This window comes from Monodelphis domestica, chromosome 1, assembly GCF_027887165.1.
Source record: "Monodelphis domestica isolate mMonDom1 chromosome 1, mMonDom1.pri, whole genome shotgun sequence".
Classification (NCBI taxonomy): Eukaryota; Metazoa; Chordata; class Mammalia; order Didelphimorphia; family Didelphidae; genus Monodelphis; species Monodelphis domestica.
The window spans coordinates 256421039-256443613 of NC_077227.1; the positions used below are offsets into that span (position 1 = coordinate 256421039).

At 36.8% G+C, this 22575-nt stretch overlaps 1 protein-coding gene across 14 annotated transcripts in view; it reads left to right on the forward strand.

Moving 5' to 3' along the window:
• Positions 1 to 22575, forward strand: part of AREL1 (apoptosis resistant E3 ubiquitin protein ligase 1) — a 55123-nt gene that overhangs the window by 15797 nt on the left and 16751 nt on the right. For 2 of the 14 annotated variants that reach the window (XM_007472815.3, XM_056820810.1), the window contains 12 exons: positions 2199 to 2495; positions 8330 to 8512; positions 10134 to 10194; positions 10766 to 10992; positions 11849 to 12086; positions 13138 to 13307; positions 13425 to 13605; positions 14059 to 14306; positions 15641 to 15718; positions 16880 to 17021; positions 17127 to 17248; positions 18112 to 18187. In XM_007472815.3, the coding sequence (XP_007472877.1) occupies positions 10179 to 10194; positions 10766 to 10992; positions 11849 to 12086; positions 13138 to 13307; positions 13425 to 13605; positions 14059 to 14306; positions 15641 to 15718; positions 16880 to 17021; positions 17127 to 17248; positions 18112 to 18187 (1498 nt within the window). In that variant the 5' untranslated portion in view covers positions 2199 to 2495; positions 8330 to 8512; positions 10134 to 10178. Of the gene's footprint in view, positions 1 to 2198; positions 2496 to 8329; positions 8513 to 10077; positions 10195 to 10765; positions 10993 to 11848; positions 12087 to 13137; positions 13308 to 13424; positions 13606 to 14058; positions 14307 to 15640; positions 15719 to 16879; positions 17022 to 17126; positions 17249 to 18111; positions 18188 to 22575 lie in introns of all 14 variants that reach the window. The other 12 variants (XM_056820819.1, XM_056820822.1, XM_056820820.1 and 9 more) reach the window with 7 other exon arrangements.

Sequence of the window (22575 nt, forward strand, 5' to 3'; positions counted from 1 at the left end):
AAGTAAGTGCTATTTGTAAGATTTTATCCTGCTAGCATATTTAGATGTCAGAGATCAGCTGAGTTGCTGAACAACAGAAAACTACTTAAGAGGTATCAATGACTTTTTCCTAGCCATATTCAAAACTTCTTTTTAGACAACTGAAACACTTGACAAGGACCATCTCTTTCATTGACTCCCAGTCCTTCAGATCCTATAACAACCCTGTAGGCTCAGTTCTCACTCATCCTTTTGCTTTTCTCTGTAAATGCTCACTCTGCTTTTTATGTTTCAAAATTGTAATTTTGTATTGTAAATTTTGTAAATTGTATTGTATTGTAAAATCTTGAATTGACTATAGAAGCTCTCTTTGTTCTGATGTGCAGTCATTTATCCATTGTTTTGTTCAACTGCTGATCCCTTTTCTCTTTGGTTGTGTTGAGATGGTGACCCTTTACTTTGGGCAGAAAAATCCAGGCCTCATTACCTTTGCTAATAACAAAAATTTCGGGAAGCCTGGTGGCAAATCTGTTTCTATTACCACCTTTCACATGATCAAACATCAATATGTTTTCCTTTTGGTGATTATACCAATTTGACAAAAGTGGTTTTGCCAGTTTCTGAATCAGTTTGAATGATTTAGATGAGAGGATTTGGGAAAGTAAAATTGTCTTCATTCTCTTCCTTATCTAATTCATCTTTTATACTGTTGCTAGACAACTCTCCTAATATATAATCTGGCCATATTACTCCACTGCTGAAAAAATCTTGAATGAGATTATTCATATTATCTTATTATAATTTATATAATATATCTTATTATTACAAACTACTTATTCCTGATTGTACAAGGTTCAAACACTCCTTTGCTTGGCATTCAAGCTCCACAGGTGTTCAATCCTACATTTTCCATCTTTTTTTCTCCTCTACTAAATGGTTTGACTAAAGCTGCCCCTTTCTTATGTGAAGTCCACCATCTGTCCATTGAGAGAAAGAAAGTACTTTTTTTCCCCTGAGGCAAGCTTGGTCTTTATAAATCCTATAATATCAGTTTTATTTTATTCTTTCCTTTTACAGTGTTGTCATTGTGTATATGATTTAATTGTTCATAGACATTTATTATGGATATATTAATTCATGTGTTCCATGAACATAATTGTTTATCTAGTTTCATCCTTCCATGTTTCTCTGAATTAATCTTTTTTATTTCTTTTGGTGTAATAATATTCTCTTACACGCACATTCCACAATCTGCTCAGCCCTTTCCTTTCCCTGAGTACTTACCATGTTTTGTTCCCAGTTCTTAATGTTATCACCAAAATTACTGCTATGAATATTTTGGTATTTATGGGAACTTTTCTGTTTTTTACCTCCTCGTGACTCTGTAAGCTTAGCAGTGGGAAATCTGAATCAAAGGATAAGGACATTTTATGTCACTTTTTAAAAGCTTAATTCCAAATCGCCTTCCAGAGTGGTTGGAACAACCTATAGCTCTGTTGATAATATGCTAGTGTGCCCACACAATAGGATTTCAGAATCATAAGTTTAGGGCTAGAATGGATTTTAGAAGTTATTGAGGCTAGCCTACTATTTTTACAGATGAGGAATTTGAAGCACAGAGAAGTTAATAATGTGACTTGTTCTTGAAAGTAAGTGAATGAAGTAGGTGAAATATTTATGGATGTATATGGATGTGTGTATTTTATATATATATATAATCTTCTTGATTTAAAGTCCAGTTACCTATTCCCTTTGCTATGTTGTCTCCCTAGGCATGTTCATATATTTTTGTTGAAATAAATTGAGGAAGGAACACAATGAGCCAAAGTTCAGGATGTGTTTTGGGAACATTCAGTATTCTGGTTTTGCAAGAGCATATGTCTTAGAATGCAGAAATAGTAAAAGGCAAGACCAGAAGACTTTGGGTTAAGGAAGGGAAGACATGGATGTCATGGTAAGGAATTTGGAACTTACTGAAAAACCATTGAAGAGTCTGGCCCTATTGATGTGCGGAAAGCTTGTCACTACTGTGTGATTCATTTAAAATTGAGGATGTCATTTTAATTGAGAAACCTAGGCTAGTTTGAATCTTCATTATTATTTTTACGCCTCCCTCTTCCCTAAATACTTAAATCTTTCATCTTCTTGTCCTACTTTTTCATTGTTATTTGATTCTGTCTTTTAAAAACAAATAATCAACTGATTTCTTTTCTTTTCAGGTTGGGAAGTTGGAGTACACACATCTGATTGGAATGGACTGTGTCTTGTTGTAGAGGGAAAGACCAGAGATGGAGTCATAATCTTAAGATTAGTTTTTCTCCCTGGGATTCACAGTGAGTTCCAGACAGTACTTCACTCTGATGCTACCTTAGCAAAGGTCTGATGGACCTTATTGGCCTTGCTCCCTTTTTTTCTCTATGCGGAAAGTGGAAGCAAAGCAAAAGAAACCAAGAGAAAATTGGTTTAATGAATGAGAATGTTCTTTTAACTCTCAGAACATGGGCCCTCCTTTAAAGGTAAGATAATGCTATGGTTTAAGGTTGTATTTTGGGGAATATTTTGGGATAAAGTTGTATTTTGGGGAATATTTTGGAACAAGGAATATTATCTTATGGGCATTTCCAGAAAGAAAAGGCTTAATTATGAAGGGGCCTTGTTTAGCAAACCCATAGTGATAGCTAGATTTGACCTAGGTGTTGCAACCTTTTAATTTTGAGAAGGTAAAAAACTAGAACTCATTCTTTGAGAATGGCTTTCCAGTACTGCTCTTTAACATTAGACCTAAAAAAGAAAATTTAGTAGTAAGGTCTTAATCTCATATATTTTCTAAAGTCTTTAGGAGCAGTTACATCATTTATACTTTCTAACATTTTCCCAAGGCAGTTCCAAGACAAGTTTTTTTTCTTTCTTTCCTTGCACAGGTAATGTACCAAGAGTAATAAAGAACTACATTAGATAGTTTGGATTATATCCTATTTTTGTATTTCTTTGCATATTTTGTATATCTTTCTTTTAGCTTTATTCTTTTTTGTTTTAAATGGAAAAACATCTCCATCATAGGACAAGAGGATTTTGCCCTTCCATTTTCAGCCTTACCAAGAGACACTATATATTAAAATAGTTCATATTGTTTTGTTAACTGTGTTGAACTCCTCTTGGGACTGTTCTCCAACTTGTGTTTGTATTCAAAGGTTAGATCTACCCAGAGCTTGGCTGTTACCTTGGTTTTTAAGATATAATGAACTGTGTGAATCTCTTGACTTGTGAATTTTCATTTGAGAATCATGTGAGGGCATGGCCATTTTTTCTCAGACAACAGGGTTGCCTTATTTAGTTCACTCAGAAGAATGTTCACATTTCATAAAGGAATCATTGGTATTAACACTTTATCATCTATAATTACAACAAATGAGCTAGAAGGAAATAAAATTCCCTCTTTATGTTCAATTAATTTTTTTCATAAGTCTGCCTTTTTTAAAGAATCCTTCACTATCAAAGGCTGCTTGTTTTCCCTTAGTAAGCTCTATGATGCTGTCAGCATAGGATATTGCAATAATATTGTATGTTAAAACAAAAAAAATCCATATAACTTTGAAAGATAAAAACCAATTTGGATAAAAGTTGAAATATTTCTTTGAATCTGAATTGGCAGGGAAGCTTTAATTTCCACAAGAATATTATTGGGGAAATTATGAGTAGGATAAAATGGATTAGTTATTGTACAAACTGCTGGAAGAAATAAATACTTGTGATCATGTGTATAGCATGAAGTTCTTGTACCATGCACTAGAACTCAAGAACAAACTCTTTGGCCTGAGGAGTTGGGTCTTTAGCCCAACCAAGTACATTGCTAGCCAGAACAATCCAATTCAGTAAATATTTAATACTTACTATATGATATTCTGGGGGATCTAAAATGACATGTTCTCTGCCCTCAAGAAGCTTACAATCTAATAAAGAAAATGAGGCATAGACATAAATGTCCAAAATATAACGCAGAATAAGGAAAGTGCCATAAAAGAGAGTGCATGCTATGTATACATGGAAGGAGAAATTACCTCAGTGAGGGAGATTTTGGGAAGATTTAATGTTTAGAGGAGGTGGTATTTGACCTGGGTTATGAAGGATGAGTAGGATTTTGAGAGGTAGAGGCGGAAGATAGTATTTAAAATGTAGAAACAAATCACCAGAAGTAGAAAAAATTTAGGGCTTGTTTAGGGATTGGAGAGTAATTGAACATGAGTAGTACATGGGATGCATGAGGGGGAATAGCTGGACTAATTTTAGCTCCTTGAATTCCAGGCAGTTGAGCTTTTCTTTAGTGAGCAGTGGGAGACCATTGTAGGTTTTTTGAGCAAGAAGGATGACTTGATCAGAACTGTGCTTTTGAACATTACTTAGGCATGAGAATAAGGGTGGGGATGGGTAGGAGAGGCCTAGTGGCTAATGTCCCCACCTGGAAAGATTGCTAGAACAGGATATTTTTAAGTAAAAAGGCATTTGGTACATAGCTATTCAAGAATTTATTAATCAATAAACATTAAGTGCCTACTGTTTGCCAGGCTATGAAGGAAGGAAAAAAATGAGATCTAGTCTTGAGCTTTCAGTCTTGTAGGTAAGAAGATAAGCCAACTTGATACACAAATAGTCATAAAGTAGAATTATGCATGGGAAAGGTACAGATAGTGCTACAGAAGTTCATAGGAAGAAAAGCTCTTTTTTAGCTGAGAGGTGGTGGTTAGGGACATGTTGATGGAAAAGGCAGCAGTTGGGATAAACTTTGAAGCATAAATAAAATCCTAATACATGGAAATGGATGGGGAAGAGCACTAAGTGGGAAATGATTGATGCGAATAAAAGCAAAGAAGTAGGAAAGAAGAGAACTACGTAAAGAGAACTATGTAAAAATAGGCTTTGCAAGAGAAATCCAGTAAATAAAGCCAGAAGAGCAAAGAGAGAGGGTTATTGATAGTAAGGAGCACAGGTTAGGTCAGAGAAGGTTTTAGAATAGGTGATTAAGAGGAGGAGCACAGAATTCTTTTTTTTCCCTGTTCTTTCATTTTTATTTTCAGTTCCAAATTATCTTCCCTTTCTCTTTGAGAAGGAAAGAAATATGATATCTTTTATACATATGAAGTCATGCAAAACATTTCCTCATTAGTCATGTTGTAAAAGAAAAAAAGCCAAGAAAAATAAAGGAAGAGAAAAAAAATAAGCAGCAATCTGCACTGAGAGTTCATCAGTTCTCTCTTTGGAAGTGGATAGCATTTTTCATTATGAATCCTTTGGTATTTTCATGGATCATTTTAATGTTCAGTTTCTAAGTCAGCCCCAGTTAATTATAGTTCAGAAATTGCTATTATTGTGTATAATGTTCTCTTGGTTCTGCTTACTTCATTTTGTATAAATTCATATAATTATTTTCTTCTTTTTTCTGAAACTTCTCTTCATCATTTCTTAGAACACAGTAGTATTCCATCATATTCATATACCACAGCTCGTTCATCCATTCCCCAATTGATGTTCATCTCCTCATTTTTCAATTCTTTTCTGTTGACAGAAGAACTGCATATATATAAATATATTTTGGGGGTGGGGTGGGGAAGTACATGTAAGTTCTTTTCCCTTTTCTTTGATCTTATTGGGGTACAGACTTAATAGCACTATTGTTGCATATATATCTATATATATCTATATATATATATATATATAAATAACCAGGCTAGTTCCCATCTCCCACGTCCCCAACAGAAACACAGGATCCTTAAGGGACCAAACCTAAAAGGGAAGTAAGTAGGGAAGCTGCAGTGTGAACTGAGAGTGGAAGGAGCTCCACTGGGATTTGGAGGTAGAGCATCTGAGTTGAAACTCTTCTTAGTAATAGTCTGACCCTGGACAGGGTGTTGATCTTCCCTGCGCCTTAGTATTAGTTTTCTTATCTGTAAAATGAGAGAGTTGGATCAGATCTATAAAGTACCTTCTAGCTCCAAGTCATATTATCTTGTGATTTAGTTAATAAGGGTATCTTTGGCATAGCATTCAGGAGGGAGAAGATAAGAGAAAATATATGTTAAAGACATTATAGTATCATCATTAGTATGGGAAATATTAAGGAATAGAAAATTTTAAGAGGCATTATAGTATGGTTAGTACAGAAAACATTAAGGAATAGAAAATCAACCAATCAGTAAGTATTAAATACTATGTGCCAGGCACTGAGAATACTAGTGTAAAGAATGAAATCATTTTTATTCTTAGTGAGCTTAAATAGGGGAAATAACATAAATTATAGACTACTCTATAATTTCTCTAGGCCTGGCTCTCAATCCACTGAGCTATCTAGCTGTCCTCGAAGATATTGCATCTTAAAGGAAAAGAGGGACTTTGTGAAGTAAGGAGGAGGAATATGATCTAGGTGTGGGGGGGACAGCAAAAACATGGAAGTGGGAGATGGAGTGCCATGAGTGAAGAACAGTGAGATATGGTTAGTTTGTCTGGATTGCTCAGTATGAGAGGGGTAGTAATATCCCATGAGGCTGGGAAAATAGGTTGAGGCGAGATTGTGTGGGGTTTTAAAAGCTAAATGGAAGAGTTCATATTTGTTCCTAGAAGCAATAGGAAGTCAGTGGAGTTGGTTGAATAGAGGAGTTACATAATCAGATCTGAGCTTAAGAAAAATTACTTTGGTAGCAGTCTATAAGATAGACTGATGATAAGAGACTTGAAAATTGGGAGACCAGTTAGGAGGCCACTGCAATAATATAGTTGAGAAGTATAAACTAAATGGTGCCTTTGTGAGTAGAGAAAGGGTTAAATGTTAGAGATTTTGTGAAGGTAGAAACATTAAATGCCATTTGAATTAAAAAGATGAGATAAATCTCAGCAGTGTCAAAGAAGTGAGTTTGGTCAAAGGTCAAGTCACTGACCATTAGTGAGCGTGAGAGATCATATCCAGTTTGCAAGCTAAAACTAAGGACTTCAAAAGAAAGCAGTATTTGACTTACTGAATTTTGTATGATAATGGAGAGAGGAGTAGAAATGTGGGATTGATTTAAAAGTAAAAGCCTAGGTAACATATATAGGGTTATGATGATGAAGTAGATGTGAAGGAAAAAAATGAGGAAATAGGGGGCAGCTGGGTAGCTCAGTGGATTGAGAGCCAGGCCCAGAAATGGGAGGCACTGGGTTCAAATCTGGCCTTAGACACTTCCTAACTGTGTGACCCTGGGCAAGTCATTTAACCCTCCTTGCCTAGCCCTTACCACTCTTCTGCCTTGGAACCAATACAGAGTGTTGAATTCAAGATGGAAGGCAAGGGTTTAAAAAAAACAATGAGGAAATGGTCCAGTGGCTCAATCATTGGTAAAACTCATTATTAGTCTTTTGGAATGACAGTGTAAGTTTAGATAGGAATTTAAATGACATAGTTCCATTAAGGAAAAGATGAGTAGGTGGGAATATTCCCTTAGTATGTTTCTCCACCTGATGTTCATGGACTTATTTTTAAAAACTCTTTTGATAACTATATTTTAACATGATAGATTTCCTTTGTAGTCCTATGTGTTTAATGCTTTTTGAAACAGAATTCTGAGAAGGGGTACATATGTTTTCTCAGATTGCCAAAGGGATCAATGACATAAAAGGGCATAAGAATGCCTGCCTTAGTATTCTCTTGACATTAGGGGCAGAATAATCCTTGATTTATGGAGACCTTAATAGCTGTGGGAAGTCACATAGTCAGCAGATAATGACAGGGAAGAGAGTTTGACAGTGACAGCAGATACCTACTTTTCTCCAAATGTGCCACTGCAGGTCTTTTAGCATACCAGGAAACAGATAATCTACTCCCCTTCCTAATTAGGTGCTGTCTAATGCCATACAGTTTTAAAATCTTTGCCTGAGAATAACTACTTACATTTGCATAATGCTTTAAGGTTTAGAAAGTGTTTTTCTTCTAACCCTAAAAGGTAGAAGGATCAGACTCCCCTGCAGCCCCCAATAATTTCTTATGAATGTGGCAACCAGATTAATTGGGAAATGTTTAACAAAATTTGAAAAAATACAAAATGGGTAATATTAATTTGTGGTTATATAAGTTAATATTTGGCCCAGAATGAGAAAATATTAGATCTGGAAGAGATCTTAGACACTATGTGGCTTATTTCTGATTTTATAAAGAAAGGTAATGAGGTCCAATAAGAGGAAGTGACAATTTCAGGGCCATGAGTTCATTGCTCTCTGCATAACACCATGCTGCTTTTCTAGGCCTTCCTGATGGCTGTTTTTATTAAGCATCTGCCATGTGCTAAGTCCTATCCTGTGCATTTGACACTGGTTTCATTTTTTTAAGGAGCAAGAGGCCTTTCATGTCTTCTGAGTCTATAAGTTGTGTGTAGTTACATGCAAACCTTTGCATGCTCTGTCCTGTGTGAAGTTTCATAATCAAAACCAATTTGGAGAATATTCTAATAATGTAGTCCCAGCCTAGTTATTGATTTTTGCTTCATCAAGTTAACATCATGCTATTCTAGAGGTAAGATACTTTCTGAGAAAGGTTCACAGCTTTTCTCTGTAGTCACTGAAGATCAGAGGATCTTCAGTGGAAGGGAACTCTTAAGATTATCTTGTTTATCCTCAACTGAAAAGTTGAGGAAATTGTCCCAATTTCTAGACTATGATGACTTTTATTGTGCAGCACTATTGTGTGATACTGTTGTATTTCACAAACTGTTGTATATGTTTAATGATACTGTTGTGTGTTTATTTGAAAAGAGACTCAGTCATTAATCTGTAATTCTTTGTTGTGCATATGTTGTTCAAGTAGTAGTCCTATTTTGAAGCAGCTTGATGCTAAACTGTATTGACACTGTAAATGCTTCAGATATGGAATGGGTGGATGACTTTTTCCCCTGATTTTTTTTTTCTCATATAAGTTGGCCTAACTAGGGATTCTTATGAAATTTGATTAGGATTGCCCCTCCCCCCCAAGCTCTTGTTTATTGTCCATTGGCATATTGTTAGTGGAAGAACTGATGATGTTCCTTGCCTGTGTCTTTCACTCTTTTTAATCTCTCAGGCATGTTCCTTAGAAAGATTCATTTTAGTCACCACCAACTCTGGGCTTGGGAATTTTCAATTCTATTTCAGTAAAAAATTTGGTCATAGAAAAAGGTGTTTTATTAAGATGATAATGAGTTATTTAACATGTTTCAATTTTAGAAATTGTGCTCAGTTCAGATTAGAATGGAGAGCAGATGTAGTTCCCACCCACTGGCCATGAAGTCAAAATTAGGTTAAAATACTGATGGGTTTATCATGCACCATATCGTTTTGAGTGAAATGGAGCTATTGGGATCCAAAGGTATTTGTATGTCAAGGTACATTGCAAGTTACTCTTAAGAACATCTTGTAGTAATGCAAAAAAAGTAGTGAAAACTTTAGCAGTAGCTGTATGAGCTGTAGAGTTTCAAGCTATCCTAAGAGTGGCCTCTTTGTGTAAGGGGAAGGAAGTACAGTCAGTCTTCATAACTTATTCTTGTCTCATTTTTTCTGCTTCTCTATGGAGATTGTCAAATAAGGGGCCAATTAATGGCAATTAGCCTGATTGCTGAACATAAACAACCAGCTTGCTGTTAACATACCCAGTGCTTATTGGGACAACCCAAATTCATTTTAATTACATAATGCTAGTATGAGAATAATAATACTCAGTTGTTAGATCCTACATTTTATATTGCTAATTCTACTTGGATGAATTACTTCCAGAAAGCAAATGTAAGAGGACAGTGAGTCCTTTCCTCTCATTGTGTGCATTAATTAGCACCAATTTGTTTGAGGAGGGAAACTGTCTCAGGAGATCTGAATTTGAGAATATGAAAACCAATGTTATTTGTAATTAACAATGAGACAAAAAAATGTCTGATATCCCAGAGTTTTTTGGTATATTAGAATTCTTTTGAGGGAATTATGTAGTCTTTGTTTACATAAAATATCTTAAGGAGGTCTATGTTAGTTTTGAATGAAAAGATGAAAGTAGAAAGATTTTAAGCATTTGATTGGCTTAATTAAATCCATAAAACTTATTCTGTGCTATCCTAGGTAATATGGCTATGAGGAAGAGGAGAGGAAAGAACTAAGCTCGTTTTCTTTTGCAGTTGCAGCTGTGATCATCAGCTGTCTGTCTTCATTGAAGGGACCTGATGTTTTACGTTATTGGTGAGTGATGGAGAGAGACCTGTTTTCTCTCCTTTTTTTTTTTTATGGTGTTTGTGAATATTGTTTAACTCCATTGCTATTTGATCTAGAAAACTTCTGGTCCTGCCAAATATACCTCAGTAAATATAATAGTGATGAAACTACTTATACCTTGTGATCATTCTCTTTTTGCCACAACTACGGGAACTACACATGCCAGAGTTGATGCATTATATATGATGTATGTCATGCAGAGAGATGCATCTCATTACCTGCCAAGCACACAGGAGTATAGATTTAGAGCAGGAAGGAGCCCTAGAGGTCATCTAGCTCATTTTACTCTCTCATTTTACAGAAGAGGAACCTGAGGCCCAGAGAAGTTAAGTGACTTAATCCACTTCATACCAGTAATACACAGCAGAACCAGGAGTCTAACCTAAGTCTTCTGATGCCAAATCCCTAGTCCCATAGACTATGTTTGGGAAGGCTTTCTGTTCCCTTTCAAAGACTCCTGGCCTCCTTTCCCATATTCTTAATAGAGAAACACTGAACTGTAGCTGGTAGGTGATATATCTGTTCTCTCTCCACATAGGTGGAATCACAGTATCTGTGGTTGCCTTCTTCTTCACAATTAAGTTCTTCTTTGAGCTTGCCGCACGAGTAGTCAGCTTCCTCCAGAATGAAAACCGGGAGCGCAGAGGGGACCGGACTATTTATGACTACGTGCGAGGAAATTACCTGGACCCCCGGTCCTGCAAAGTCTCCTGGGATTGGAAGGACCCCTATGAGGTGGGCCATAGCATGGCCTTCCGAGTGCATGTAAGGGAATGTTTCTGTCTCCACACCCATTGGGATTTCTAGTGGCTTGCTTTTGCAGAGCCTGCTTCTGCCTGTGGGTGGTGTTGGACTGATATACAACTATTATCTTCCCTTGTCCTCCCACCCCAAGAATTTGGGTAGGATTAAAATTTAAGCACTAGAGTCTATTATATTATTTTTGTTCCAATGGTACATTTGTCTTTGAGGAATTATAAACAATGCCTTTTCAGAAAATGAAAACTGTCACACTCACACACACACACATACACATACCCAACACAGCCAGAACATCTTTACTGTAATTTGTTCAGCCCAAATATCATAGCACTCAGGTTTGGCCTGAAAAGCTGAAGCTAAAGTTGAAACTGTTTGGTAATAGAAGTAGTTGCTTCTGTTTTCCTGGAGTTGCCTGCATTGCACTCAATACCAGTGAACCAAGGTAGTTGGTTTTAAAATTTGAGTCAGTGGTAATAACCAGAGGAGAAATTTCTAATAAGACAAGTTATTCAGAAATGTGGGACTTGATTCAGTGGCACATTGACACAGTTTACTTCTGCTTATGCACAGATATAAGTTTACTTTCTTTAAACTTTGATATGTGTGTATATATATATATATATATATATATATATATATATATATAGAGAGAGAGAGAGAGAGAGAGAGAGAGAGAGAGAGAGAGAGAGAGAGTTATTTCTCCTTGTAACACTTTGAATAAGATGGACTGCAGGTTTGGATAGTGATTTCAAATACATACCTGTTTTCTCCCTACAAAATGAATTTGTTCACTTTGGCCATAGGGCACTAGTATTCTTTCTAAGGGAATTAACGGATGCCTTTTATTTCTCCCATGCAGTTATTTTACAAGAATGGACAGCCCTTCCCTGCTCATCGGCCTGTGGGATTACGAGTTCACATCTCCCATGTTGAGCTAGCAGTGGATATTCCAGTAACCCAGGAAGTCCTTCAGGAACCCAATTCCAATGTTGTAAAAGTGGCCTTTACTGTTCGCAAGGCTGGTCGCTATGAAATCACAGTGAAACTTGATGGCTTAAGTGTGGCTTATAGTCCCTACTACAAAATTTTTCAGCCTGGTAAGATATCAGGGGTAGGAGAGCCAAGATGGATTTAAAAGTATTTTGTAGTTTGAAACCATTCCAAGTAAATAGTTCTATCCTCTCCTCTGTTTTCCCCTTATTGGAGGAACCCATCCATAGTAAGTGTTTCAGAAGCTTTAGTTTTCTAAGAATTGAATCTCCTTTTGTTTCCAGTTATATTTGACATATCCTTTGCACATATTTCATAAATGACTAGATCTTTTTTCTCTGCTTGAAATTCTCAGAAATGTGGAATCTGTCCCTAATATTCAACATATATTTTGCTTAAATTTTTGGAAATGACACTTGTTCCATATGCACTGTAGTGGCATCTTTTTGAGATTTTTGGGATCCCTTTGGGATTAGCCAGTCTAATAGCTACAGAGTAAAGATATATACCTTTTTAGGGTTAAACCTAGAAATGGAACTTAATTAGGTTTTGGTACTTTAGCCATGGTAGCTAGTAACTGATTTCCTTACTCTTGTAACAAGGGCCAAGACCCTAAGAATGAAGGTACTTTTATTTACCTTCCCGTTTGGAGCTAGCTTTGTAACTATTTCATTATAACAACCTTTAGTAAGAATGCCCTCACTTGGAGACCCCCATGTGTACACAAAATTCTCAAGGTGAAAACACTATTTTCTTGCAATCTACTTCATTACTAGGATATGAGAGTGGAGGAGGGAAAGACAGTGCATGGCTTTTTATTTTCTTTCATCATTTTAATCTTGCTTCCACCTCATTGAAAAGTTCTCACTGGGAAACTAGTACAGAGTAGAAGTGGGACTCGGCTACAAAATTTGAATTCCCTTTTCAAGTCCCTTCCCTTTGTGTTTGAATTGATAAAGGATTTATATTTATAAGAATCCAGAATTCGCCGTATAAGTCAGTCTCTTTGTTTCCTTTCATGCTGAAATTTAAATGTGTTGTTTGTCCCTGGGGATGGGGAACCTTTTTAGAACACTGTTCAAAGCAACTCTTTGTACTGTGAAGAAGCATCTGTTTCAGCATCTCTCTGAATGTCAGATCCTGTCCTCTTTGTTCTAGGGATGGTGGTTCCTTCCAAGACTAAAATTGTGTGCCATTTCTCTACTCTTGTTCTGACCTGTGGGCAACAGCACACCCTTCAGATAGTCCCTCGAGATGAGTATGACAATCCTACCAACAATTCTGTGTCTTTAGTTGATGAACACAATTACAGTGTGTCTATTCATGAGGTGAGCTCTCCTTTTCCTGTGTGAAGTTAAAGTCCTTTTGTTTTCAGTCAATCTCCTTTTCTCTCCCCATTTCCTGTCCTCTTCTTATACTAAGTGATATTTTATCTCTCTTTGTAGCTTGGTCCTTCAGAAGAAGAAAGTACTGATGTCTCATTTGAGAAATCGGTAACATCCAAAAGACAGACATGCCAGGTGTTCCTTAGACTCACCTTGCATTCCCGGGGATGCTTCCATGCCTGCATTTCATACCAAAATCAGCCAATTAGCAATGGTGAATTTGATGTAATTGTCCTAAGTGGTGAGTTGAAGAGATTTTGTATTTGTCCTGTTTTATCCATTTTTCCTTTGCTTTGATTGACTACCTGAAATTTTTATTAGATCTCTGAGCCCTCCTTAGTTTTGAGCAGAGGTTCTTGACCTTGTGTTTGGTAATATGAACAGTTGACATTTTGGCAAAGCTTATAGACTCCTCAAAAAAAATTTTTTTTAATGCATAAAATAAAATACAGTATTACAAAGGAAACCAATTATCTTGAAATATACTTATCAGTGTATTTAAAAAACAAATTTACAATTCCCTGAAATCTCTCCCTAGACCTTGGGTTTTCTAGATATGGCTTTGGCTTCTACTTAGCTCCAGATATCAATCGATATTGCCATTTAATTTGTTTGTATCTCTCTAGCTATCTACTATATGTTTCTCTAATGAATCCTATTTTAAGTCTTTTTTTTTTCCTTACATGCCTTTCAGAGGATGAGAAGAACATTGTAGAACGCAATGTATCCACCTCAGGAGTCAGTATTTACTTTGAGGCTTATCTTTATAATGCCACTAACTGTGCCAACCCCCAGTGGCATCTCCCACCCATGCACATGAGCTCTTCCCAACGCCGTCCTTCTACTGCCACTGAGGAGGAGGATGAAGATTCACCCTCTGACAGCCAGACCCCTGAGAAGGTGAAAAAACCCAAAAAGGTGTACTGCTATGTATCACCCAAGGTAAAAGCATCTTTCATTTTTGCTTTTAAATTCCTCTGTTTGTACTTGAATATTTATGGTGCTTGTTACTATAGCTTAACTGAGTTTAATCTACTCCACTAGAACTGGAACAGGGTATTTGGCTTCTAACATTCCAGAAAAGCAGAAAAACACTAGATAGAAGTTGAACATACACTTGTGATATTCTAATTTTTGATAATCTAGACTGGCTGGACTAGATCAAGGCAAGATGTTTTAAATTATAACCTGCCTCCATATGTTTTTTGCTATTCCTGGGGTATATTTTTCAAAGACATGGGCTCTGGCAGCTTTTGAGAAAGCTGTCTTTAACTGTTGGAATTTTCTCACTAGAGCTAAAATTCTAGCTGGCACCTTGTGCTGTATCGAAACAAGTTGATTAAGGGTAGAATTTTATGACCTCTCAGTGTGTGACAAGTGATTCTCCCTCTTTTCCTGGCTGGAGGGATTGGAGTAAAGATAATTTGGCAGGGATGAGAACATGAAACTTCCAAAGAGATGCTATCTGTTAAGGAGTCCTTTTTAAATATATGGATTTTGTTTATGAATTCAAGACTTATATAAATGAGAAACCATGCAAACTCCTCCTTACAGACCTGGAGTCCCTCTTTCTTTGTGACCCATACTAAATTTTGGACTTCTTAACATTCTCTTGTTTTTTGACAGTTAAAGATCTTTTATCAGTTAAAGCTCTGGCCTAATGAACACTCAAATAGCCCCCACTTGGAGGTTTTTTACTTCTTGCATCATGTCCCCCCTCCCCCCCCTCTGTTGGAAATTATATCAAGGGGGCCCAGCTGTATCCTTGTATGAGGGATATTTTTCTCTTTTTCCTCTTTGAAGAAAAAATGTAGAGGTTGTTTTCAAGCTAGCCTTCCTCTATCCCAGCTGATATTCAATTAGGGAAGATTGTTGTAGGCTATAGGGCTGATTCCTAGGAGGTAAAAGAGTTTCTGCCCAACTTAAAAGGAAGAGAAGGAGACGGCTGTGCTCAGGTTCTCAATTCACAGATTCTCATTTTTAAAAGAAGGGATTTAGTGCTGAAAAAGAAAAGAGAGACCATCTAGTCTAACTCTCATTTGAGGACTGATGGATACAGACTCTGGGAGGGTGAGGGTGAAGTTTAAGTGATTTGTCATAGAAATTTATATAAGTAGTAGGAAGAAGAGTAGGGATTTAAACTGAAAGATTTCTCAATTTTGAACCTTGAGCAATATTGCAATAAGAAATGTGGTTAAAAACAAACTTATATTCCAGTGACCATTAAAAAAAATTTACTTTTGTTTTATTTCTTTTCTGTTTTCTTGGTGCCCCAGCAACTCTCAGTGAAAGAATTCTACCTGAAAATCATTCCTTGGCGCCTCTACACCTTTAGAGTATGCCCTGGGACAAAGGTAGGATGAACTTTGTGTTTTTACATATTGAATGAATTTTTTTTTCTTTTTTCTTAAGATTGAATTTCCCTGTCTTGTCCTGAGTTGGAAGTGCAGGGCCACTGTACTAGCTCAGTCCTTCTGTGACTGGCATTGTAGCTTTGACATGCTCTGTTCTTAATTTGGGCCAATTTATCCTTCCTTAGACAATTTCTTGTTACACCTTCCCTTGACATCTCTTTCCCCCTGATGCCCATATTGATGCTGAACTTAGTGTGGACAGCTTAGCCTACTGCAATTCTGAACTTTTGAGCTCGGGAGATCATTGAGCCTCAGCCAGACTCCCACAGTAACAAGGATTACATGCTATACACCACTATGCCTATCTCAACCTTCTTTCCCTCTTTTCCTGGGAGAGTTTCTTGATGGTTCTGGAGGTTTTCACTCTAAGTAGAATCTGCTGCCAAATGTAAGAATATCATCTCTATTAAATAACATCAGGTATATGTAAATTATAGAAAGGAATGCCCCACAGGAATTAATAGCAAATCAAAATATTCTCGCACTACAAAATGTTAGTGCTAGAGTTTGCCCCTCAAACTTTTATCTTGTTTACTTATTCTGCGTTGAATAGCAATCCATAGACTCAGCATTTATATACATATATATCCCTTTACTCTCTTCCCAGTATAGACTCAAAGAAATCATAAGATTTTGCCCAGAAGTTGGAATGGGCCATTGTGTTAAAAGTAAGCTTCCCCTAAGTAATTTAAACAAACTTTTTCTTTGCTAACTCATGGCAGCTAGACTCATCTGCTGTTTTCCTCAAAATCCTTCGTCTGTAATCCTAGGACTGAAAGGGACCTTCAAGATCAACTTTAAACCCTCTTCATTTTCTGTTGTTTACTAGTAGAAGTATATGGAGCTATCCCTGCTTTTGGTTATCAAATTCTGTTCTTGAAAACCTGTTGGATGAAAATTATTTTGAACTTGGGTTTTCATGAGACCTCAAAGCAATGTTTTGTAGGAGTGGTGCTTGCTGTAGACTCATTCTGCTTTGGTGCTTTGCACTAGACTTTCTTTGATGTGGCCAGCTTGAGGCCTGAGGGGTTTTGCTGGGTTGATTGGGCAGATTAACAATTCTGACATTGAATTTATGTGGTTTTTTCCCCTTCCTTATAGTTTTCATACCATGGACCTGACCCTGTGCATAAGCTGCTCACACTAATAGTTGATGATGGGATCCAGCCTCCTGTAGAGCTTAGCTGTAAGGAAAGGAACATCTTAGCAGCCACTTTCATCCGTTCTCTCCATAAAAACATAGGTAAAGTTGTCTGGGATTCTTAATGAGGAGGGAAGGGTTACTACTGGATCTGTCAGACACACTCTGTAATGAAATTGTGACTACTAGGGTCTTTCTGCTTCGCAGGAGGCTCAGAGACCTTTCAGGACAAGGTGAACTTCTTCCAGAGAGAGCTTCGGCAGGTGCACATGAAAAGACCACACTCAAAGGTTACACTGAAGGTCAGCAGACACACCCTGTTGGAGTCTGTAAGTAATGTTTTATTTCTCTAAAAATATTGAAGACCCTTTCAGGCTTCTGAATGTATTAAGACTCTTTTCCTTATTTATTGCTCAAAATGCTTTCTTTGGAGCATAGTGGTAAAGGAACTAGACTGGATAACGAAGTAAAAAGAGCTTTTAAGAAATCCTATATAAATATAGGACAGGAGGATGTAATTAAAATTGTTAAGGAAATAAACTACTTGTTAATAGATGAAAAGAATTTTTGTTGGATTAAAAGGAAATTATTTCTCTTTTAATGATGTTTAATAAGAGAAAGAATATCTAATTTGTCTTTCTCAATTGCACAGACATTAACATAATTCATACATTCCCCTAGAATGGGTAGATTTGGCTTCTGTTCAGAAACTATGAATGCTTGGCTCTGGATAGCCCAGGAGAAAGTCCCTTTTTCTCCTCTGTGTTCTTGCTATGGCCTCATTCCTTCTCTTGCCCCAAGTACTGTGTCTAGAGAAAGTTGTCTTGTGCATAAAGAAGAGGTCCAGCTAGAAAGCAGAGGTCATCTTTGGTTATTTTAGTGACTTGAGCAATTTTTATCAATTGTTCACTTCTCTGGGCCTCAGTTTACCTATCAGTAAAGTTGAAGTGGTAACCTCTATCCTTTCCTTCCTATGGAAAGATATTTTAATATTGTTTTAAAAATCTGTTTACTTTGAAGCTTTATGCTTTGTATATGTGAGATGTTATTAAATTAGCTCACTTCCTCTTATGACATTTCTTCTGAGGGTCAGCATCTTCATTGGGTTTGAATAGGCACTATCTTACTTTTGACTTCAGCATTTCTGATATGCCAATATGTTGGTACTTTTCTCTTTCTCATTGCCCTCCAGTCTCTGAAAGCCACTCGGAATTTCTCCATCTCAGATTGGAGTAAGAATTTTGAAGTAATTTTCCAGGATGAAGAAGGTGACTTGGGTGTTGTTTTTTTTTTTTAATTTTTAAAATTTTTTATATTTTTCATTGTAAGTTATTTAATCAATTTAGAACATTATTCCTTGGTTACAAGAATCATATTCTTTCCCTCCCTTCTCTCCCCTCACCCCTCCCCGTAGCTGATGCACAATTCCACTGGGTTTTACATATGTCCTTGATCAAAACCTATTTCCATATTGTTGGTGTTTGCACTGGGATGATCATTTAGAGTCTACATCCCCAACCATATCCCCAAGACATGTAATCAAGCAGTTGTTTTTCTTCTGTGTTTCTACTCCCAAGGTTTTTCCTCTGAATGTGGATAGTTTTTTCTTGTAGATTCCTCCAGGTTGTTCAGGATCACTGCATTGCCACTGATAGATGTGACAAGGAAATCACTTTAAAAGACTGATATATATTAATTTAAGGTCACCAAGGAATTCAGCTATGTAATTCCTAAATGAAAACTCAAGTCAGCAGTCAACCTTTTATGGAGTTTAATTACAAACAGGATGAAGAAAGGTATTAGAGATAGAGAGAGAGAGGGAGAGAGAAAGGGGAGAGAAGGGAATAGGGCTTAAATACCCCTTCTGTTTAGGCTGGGCCAAAAGGCCCAAGCCCTTAGATAGCTGGGGCAAAGAAAGGAGATCAGTCCCTATTACTCACGTGACCAAAATGGAGAAACAGTCTCAGGGGCCTCCACCTCCAGCTTCCTTCAGAGCTGACTCTCAAAGCACCACCTCTCCAACCAACCACCTCAGTCCTCAGACCCCTCTATCTTTAAGGAAACCATCCAAGTTCCTTCCCCTCAGTTCTCACATCTACCAATCACTGTCCATGTCTTCCCTGTGCCAATGGTGGCTCTAGCTTAACCCAGGACCGCCCAGAGGTCTGTGGCTTTGCACATGTCTGTTGAAGGTCATATTCTCAATAATTAAATCTTGATCCTTTGCTGCAGCCCTTCCTAAATCCTGTTAGGACTGAGTGGGGTGGAAATTGTATTTTCCAAGACCTGGTTCTGTCATTCCAAGTATCTCTATTGTATCAATTCTAAAACCAATCATGACTCAAAGAAATTCCTGTTCTATGCTTAAGCATAAGTCAAAGCCCTTTCCATTGTTTAGCAAAAGGTTTCTGTCCTAAAGTAATATTAAGAAGGGAGGATGAGGAACCTCCCATGCCAATGGGGTTCACATTCCAATAGAGTTCCCACTATCAATAGGAAATTTTTTAAGTATGAAATTTCCTAATGGTGAAATTTCCAACATTTATAAGTCTAAGAAATTTTAAGGTTTACAATCCCCCCTGATGATCATTGGGAGACTAGTCTCCCCATTGATCATTTAACATAATCATTTTGTAGTTCTAAATTCACTTCTAACTAAAGATATACACAATATTCAATTTTCTAAGAGAAATTAGAATAGTGAGAGAGGAAATAGAAAAGAAAAGAAAGCAAAACCAGTGTTTTGCTAGGCGCATTGACAGAAAGCCAAATTAGGGGCAGTCCCTTTTGGCATAAATGTGTACAGTTACAATAAATGTTCAATCAAAAGTTCAGTCCAATCAATCACATCCAAAGTTCATTCTTGATCTTCTTGATGAAGTGTAGGTTTTCGGCATCTTTCTGCAACAGTTCATTCTCTGGATATAAAAGTTTCAAGCTTCTTTCTTGAAGATCTTTTCTCAAACAGAATCAAAATCTTTGAATTTTTTATAACTGTAAAATCTTAAACAAAATTCTTGGATTTTTATAAAAATACAATCTCAAACAAAAAAAAATTCAAAAATAAAAATTCTTAGATTTTAAATTAAAATACAATCCCCCCTGAAGTAAGTATTAAAAAAATATATATCAAGTTTAGCTCAGAATGTAATGTTCAGTTATGGGGGTGTATGTGTCAATTATCAAAAGAATAGAAAAATAATAAAAAACATAAGAAAAATTCAAAATATGCCTTGTATAGGTCCAGTTTAAAGTAATTTCTATCCCACAAGTATGTAGGACAGAATGCAGTAATATTTCACTTAGCCATTTGTAGCCAAGACTACAGGAAGTTGCCATAATATAAGAAGAAAAGAATTCTATTTTGATGGGGAAATGTCATTTCCTTGTCTGATTTTTTTTTCCTTCAGGGATATAGGGAGCTAGCATGATAGTCAAGCTTTGTACTTGTTTGAGTACTTCGTAAAGAGTGTAGATACAAGGAAGTCCTACGACTTAAACATAAGTTAAGCGTCGCAACCTCGAGTCTCACTTTAATATTTCTTGTGTGCTCTATTGGCACTATTCAGGTTTAGTCTGTGCTCCTTGTTTTTATCCCTTTTCCTGGAATCAGACACAAACATTAATCACAGTCCTATAATATTTTATCAATAAATGGCAGGTTCCCATAGTTTAAAGCTTTTAGGCATATATTGATATTATAGCAAGAGTATATATATTAACTTGTATTACTGCAGGGAAAAATAATATTAATATTAATTATGTGTACCTTCAGTACAAAAAATGAGAAAAAAATCAAATATTCTGATCAAAAAATAAAAGAAAAGAAATAAGAAAAATAAGAAAAAATCAGTAATTCAATATATTCTTGAAAAAAAACAGCATCCATTTGTCTATGGATTATTATCTCCAATTCATATGATAAGATAGAGTCACAATTCATATGATAGGATAGAGTCAATCAGTCTCAGCAGAAGATGCTTTCTTCACATGTGAGCAGTGAATCCAAGAGTCTCTTTCTCCAATCTTTATAGATGTTGGAGTAGTTAATAATATTTGGAATGGTCCTTCCCATGAAGGTTGAGTTGCTCCAGTTCGCTTGAAATTCTTGATATAAACTTTATCTCCTGGGTTCAGGTCATGCAGAGAAAAGTCTAATGGTCCGGCTTGTACTGCAGCTCCGGATTCATGAAGTTCACGTAGTTTGTGCTGTAACTCCTGTATATAGGAAGCAATAGTAATATCTCCCCCTAATAGCGATGTATAAGCCGGGGAGAAAGGCTTAGCCTGTATAGGCGGATGTCCAAAAAGCATCTCAAATGGTGAAATATGTAAGTCTCCTCTAGGCCTGCTTCTAAGATAAAATAGGGCCAGAGGGAGAATTTCAGGCCATTTTAAATGGGTCTCAGTGCATAATTTGCCAATCATAGTCTTAAGTTCTTTATTCATCCTCTCCACTTGGCCTGAGCTCTGGGGGTGATATGGAACATGGAATTTTGGAGTTATCCCCAAGCAAGAATATATTTGGTTTAAGACAGAATCGGTAAAATGACTCCCTCTATTGGAGTCAATACGTGCTGGCAGGCCAAAACGAGGAATAATTTCTTTTAAAAGTATCTTTGCAACAAAATCTGCTGTGGCTCGGGTTGTAAGAAATGCTTCCAGCCATCTGGTTAGTTGATCTACAATTACTAGACAAAATTTATAACGTCCAGCCTTTGGCATCGTTATGAAATCTATCTGTAGATGTTCAAAAGGTGTGTAAGCCAGAGGACGTCCCCCAAAGGCTTTTCCACGATATGCATGTTGGTTATATGCCTGGCCGATAGGGCAGGCTGAACATACTTTAGAGGCGATAGTAGTTATACCAGGGGCTATCCATACTCTCTTGACAGAGTCCACGATGCCCTGGGTGCCAAAATGACCGTTTTTATGAATAGATTGGCAAATTTGGTTATAGAAACTTCTAGGGAGCAGGGGTTTTCCTTCAGATGACACTCATACTCCATTAATTTGTTTTGCTTTAAATTTTTGTTTCCATTTTTCCACTTCCTTTTCATTATAGGAAAGTGATAAATTTAAATTATCAGTGGTTCTTAATGTTAAAATTAATCCAGGTCCTTCTATGGCTGCTAGTTTTGCAATGGCATCTGCTCGGTCATTTCCTCTAGAGACAGGGTCAGAGCCACCTGTATGGGCAGAGCAATGAACTACAGCTAGGGCTTTAGGCAGTTTGAGAGCAGAAAGAACTTCATTAATAATTTCTGCATTAGCTATGGATTTTCCAGCTGAGGTTAAAAATCTTCTCTGGAGCCATAGCATCCCGACTGAGTGACAAATGCCAAAAGCATATCTAGAATCCGTATAAATTGTTGCCTTTTTATCCTTGGCAATTATACAAGCTTGTTTTAGAGCTATGAGTTCTGCTCCTTGAGCGCTAATGTTAGAAGGTAGTGAAGCTGACCATTCAGTGGCAAATTCTGAGACTACGGCAGCTCCAGTGTAACGTATGCCATCCCTCATAAAAGAGGAACCATCGGTAAATAAAATCAGATCTGCATTGTCTAAGGGAGTGTCCAAGAGATTATCTCGAGGCTTTTCTGCCATGGACACTAATGTTTCACAGTTATGTAATGGTTCTCCTGAAGTAGGTAAA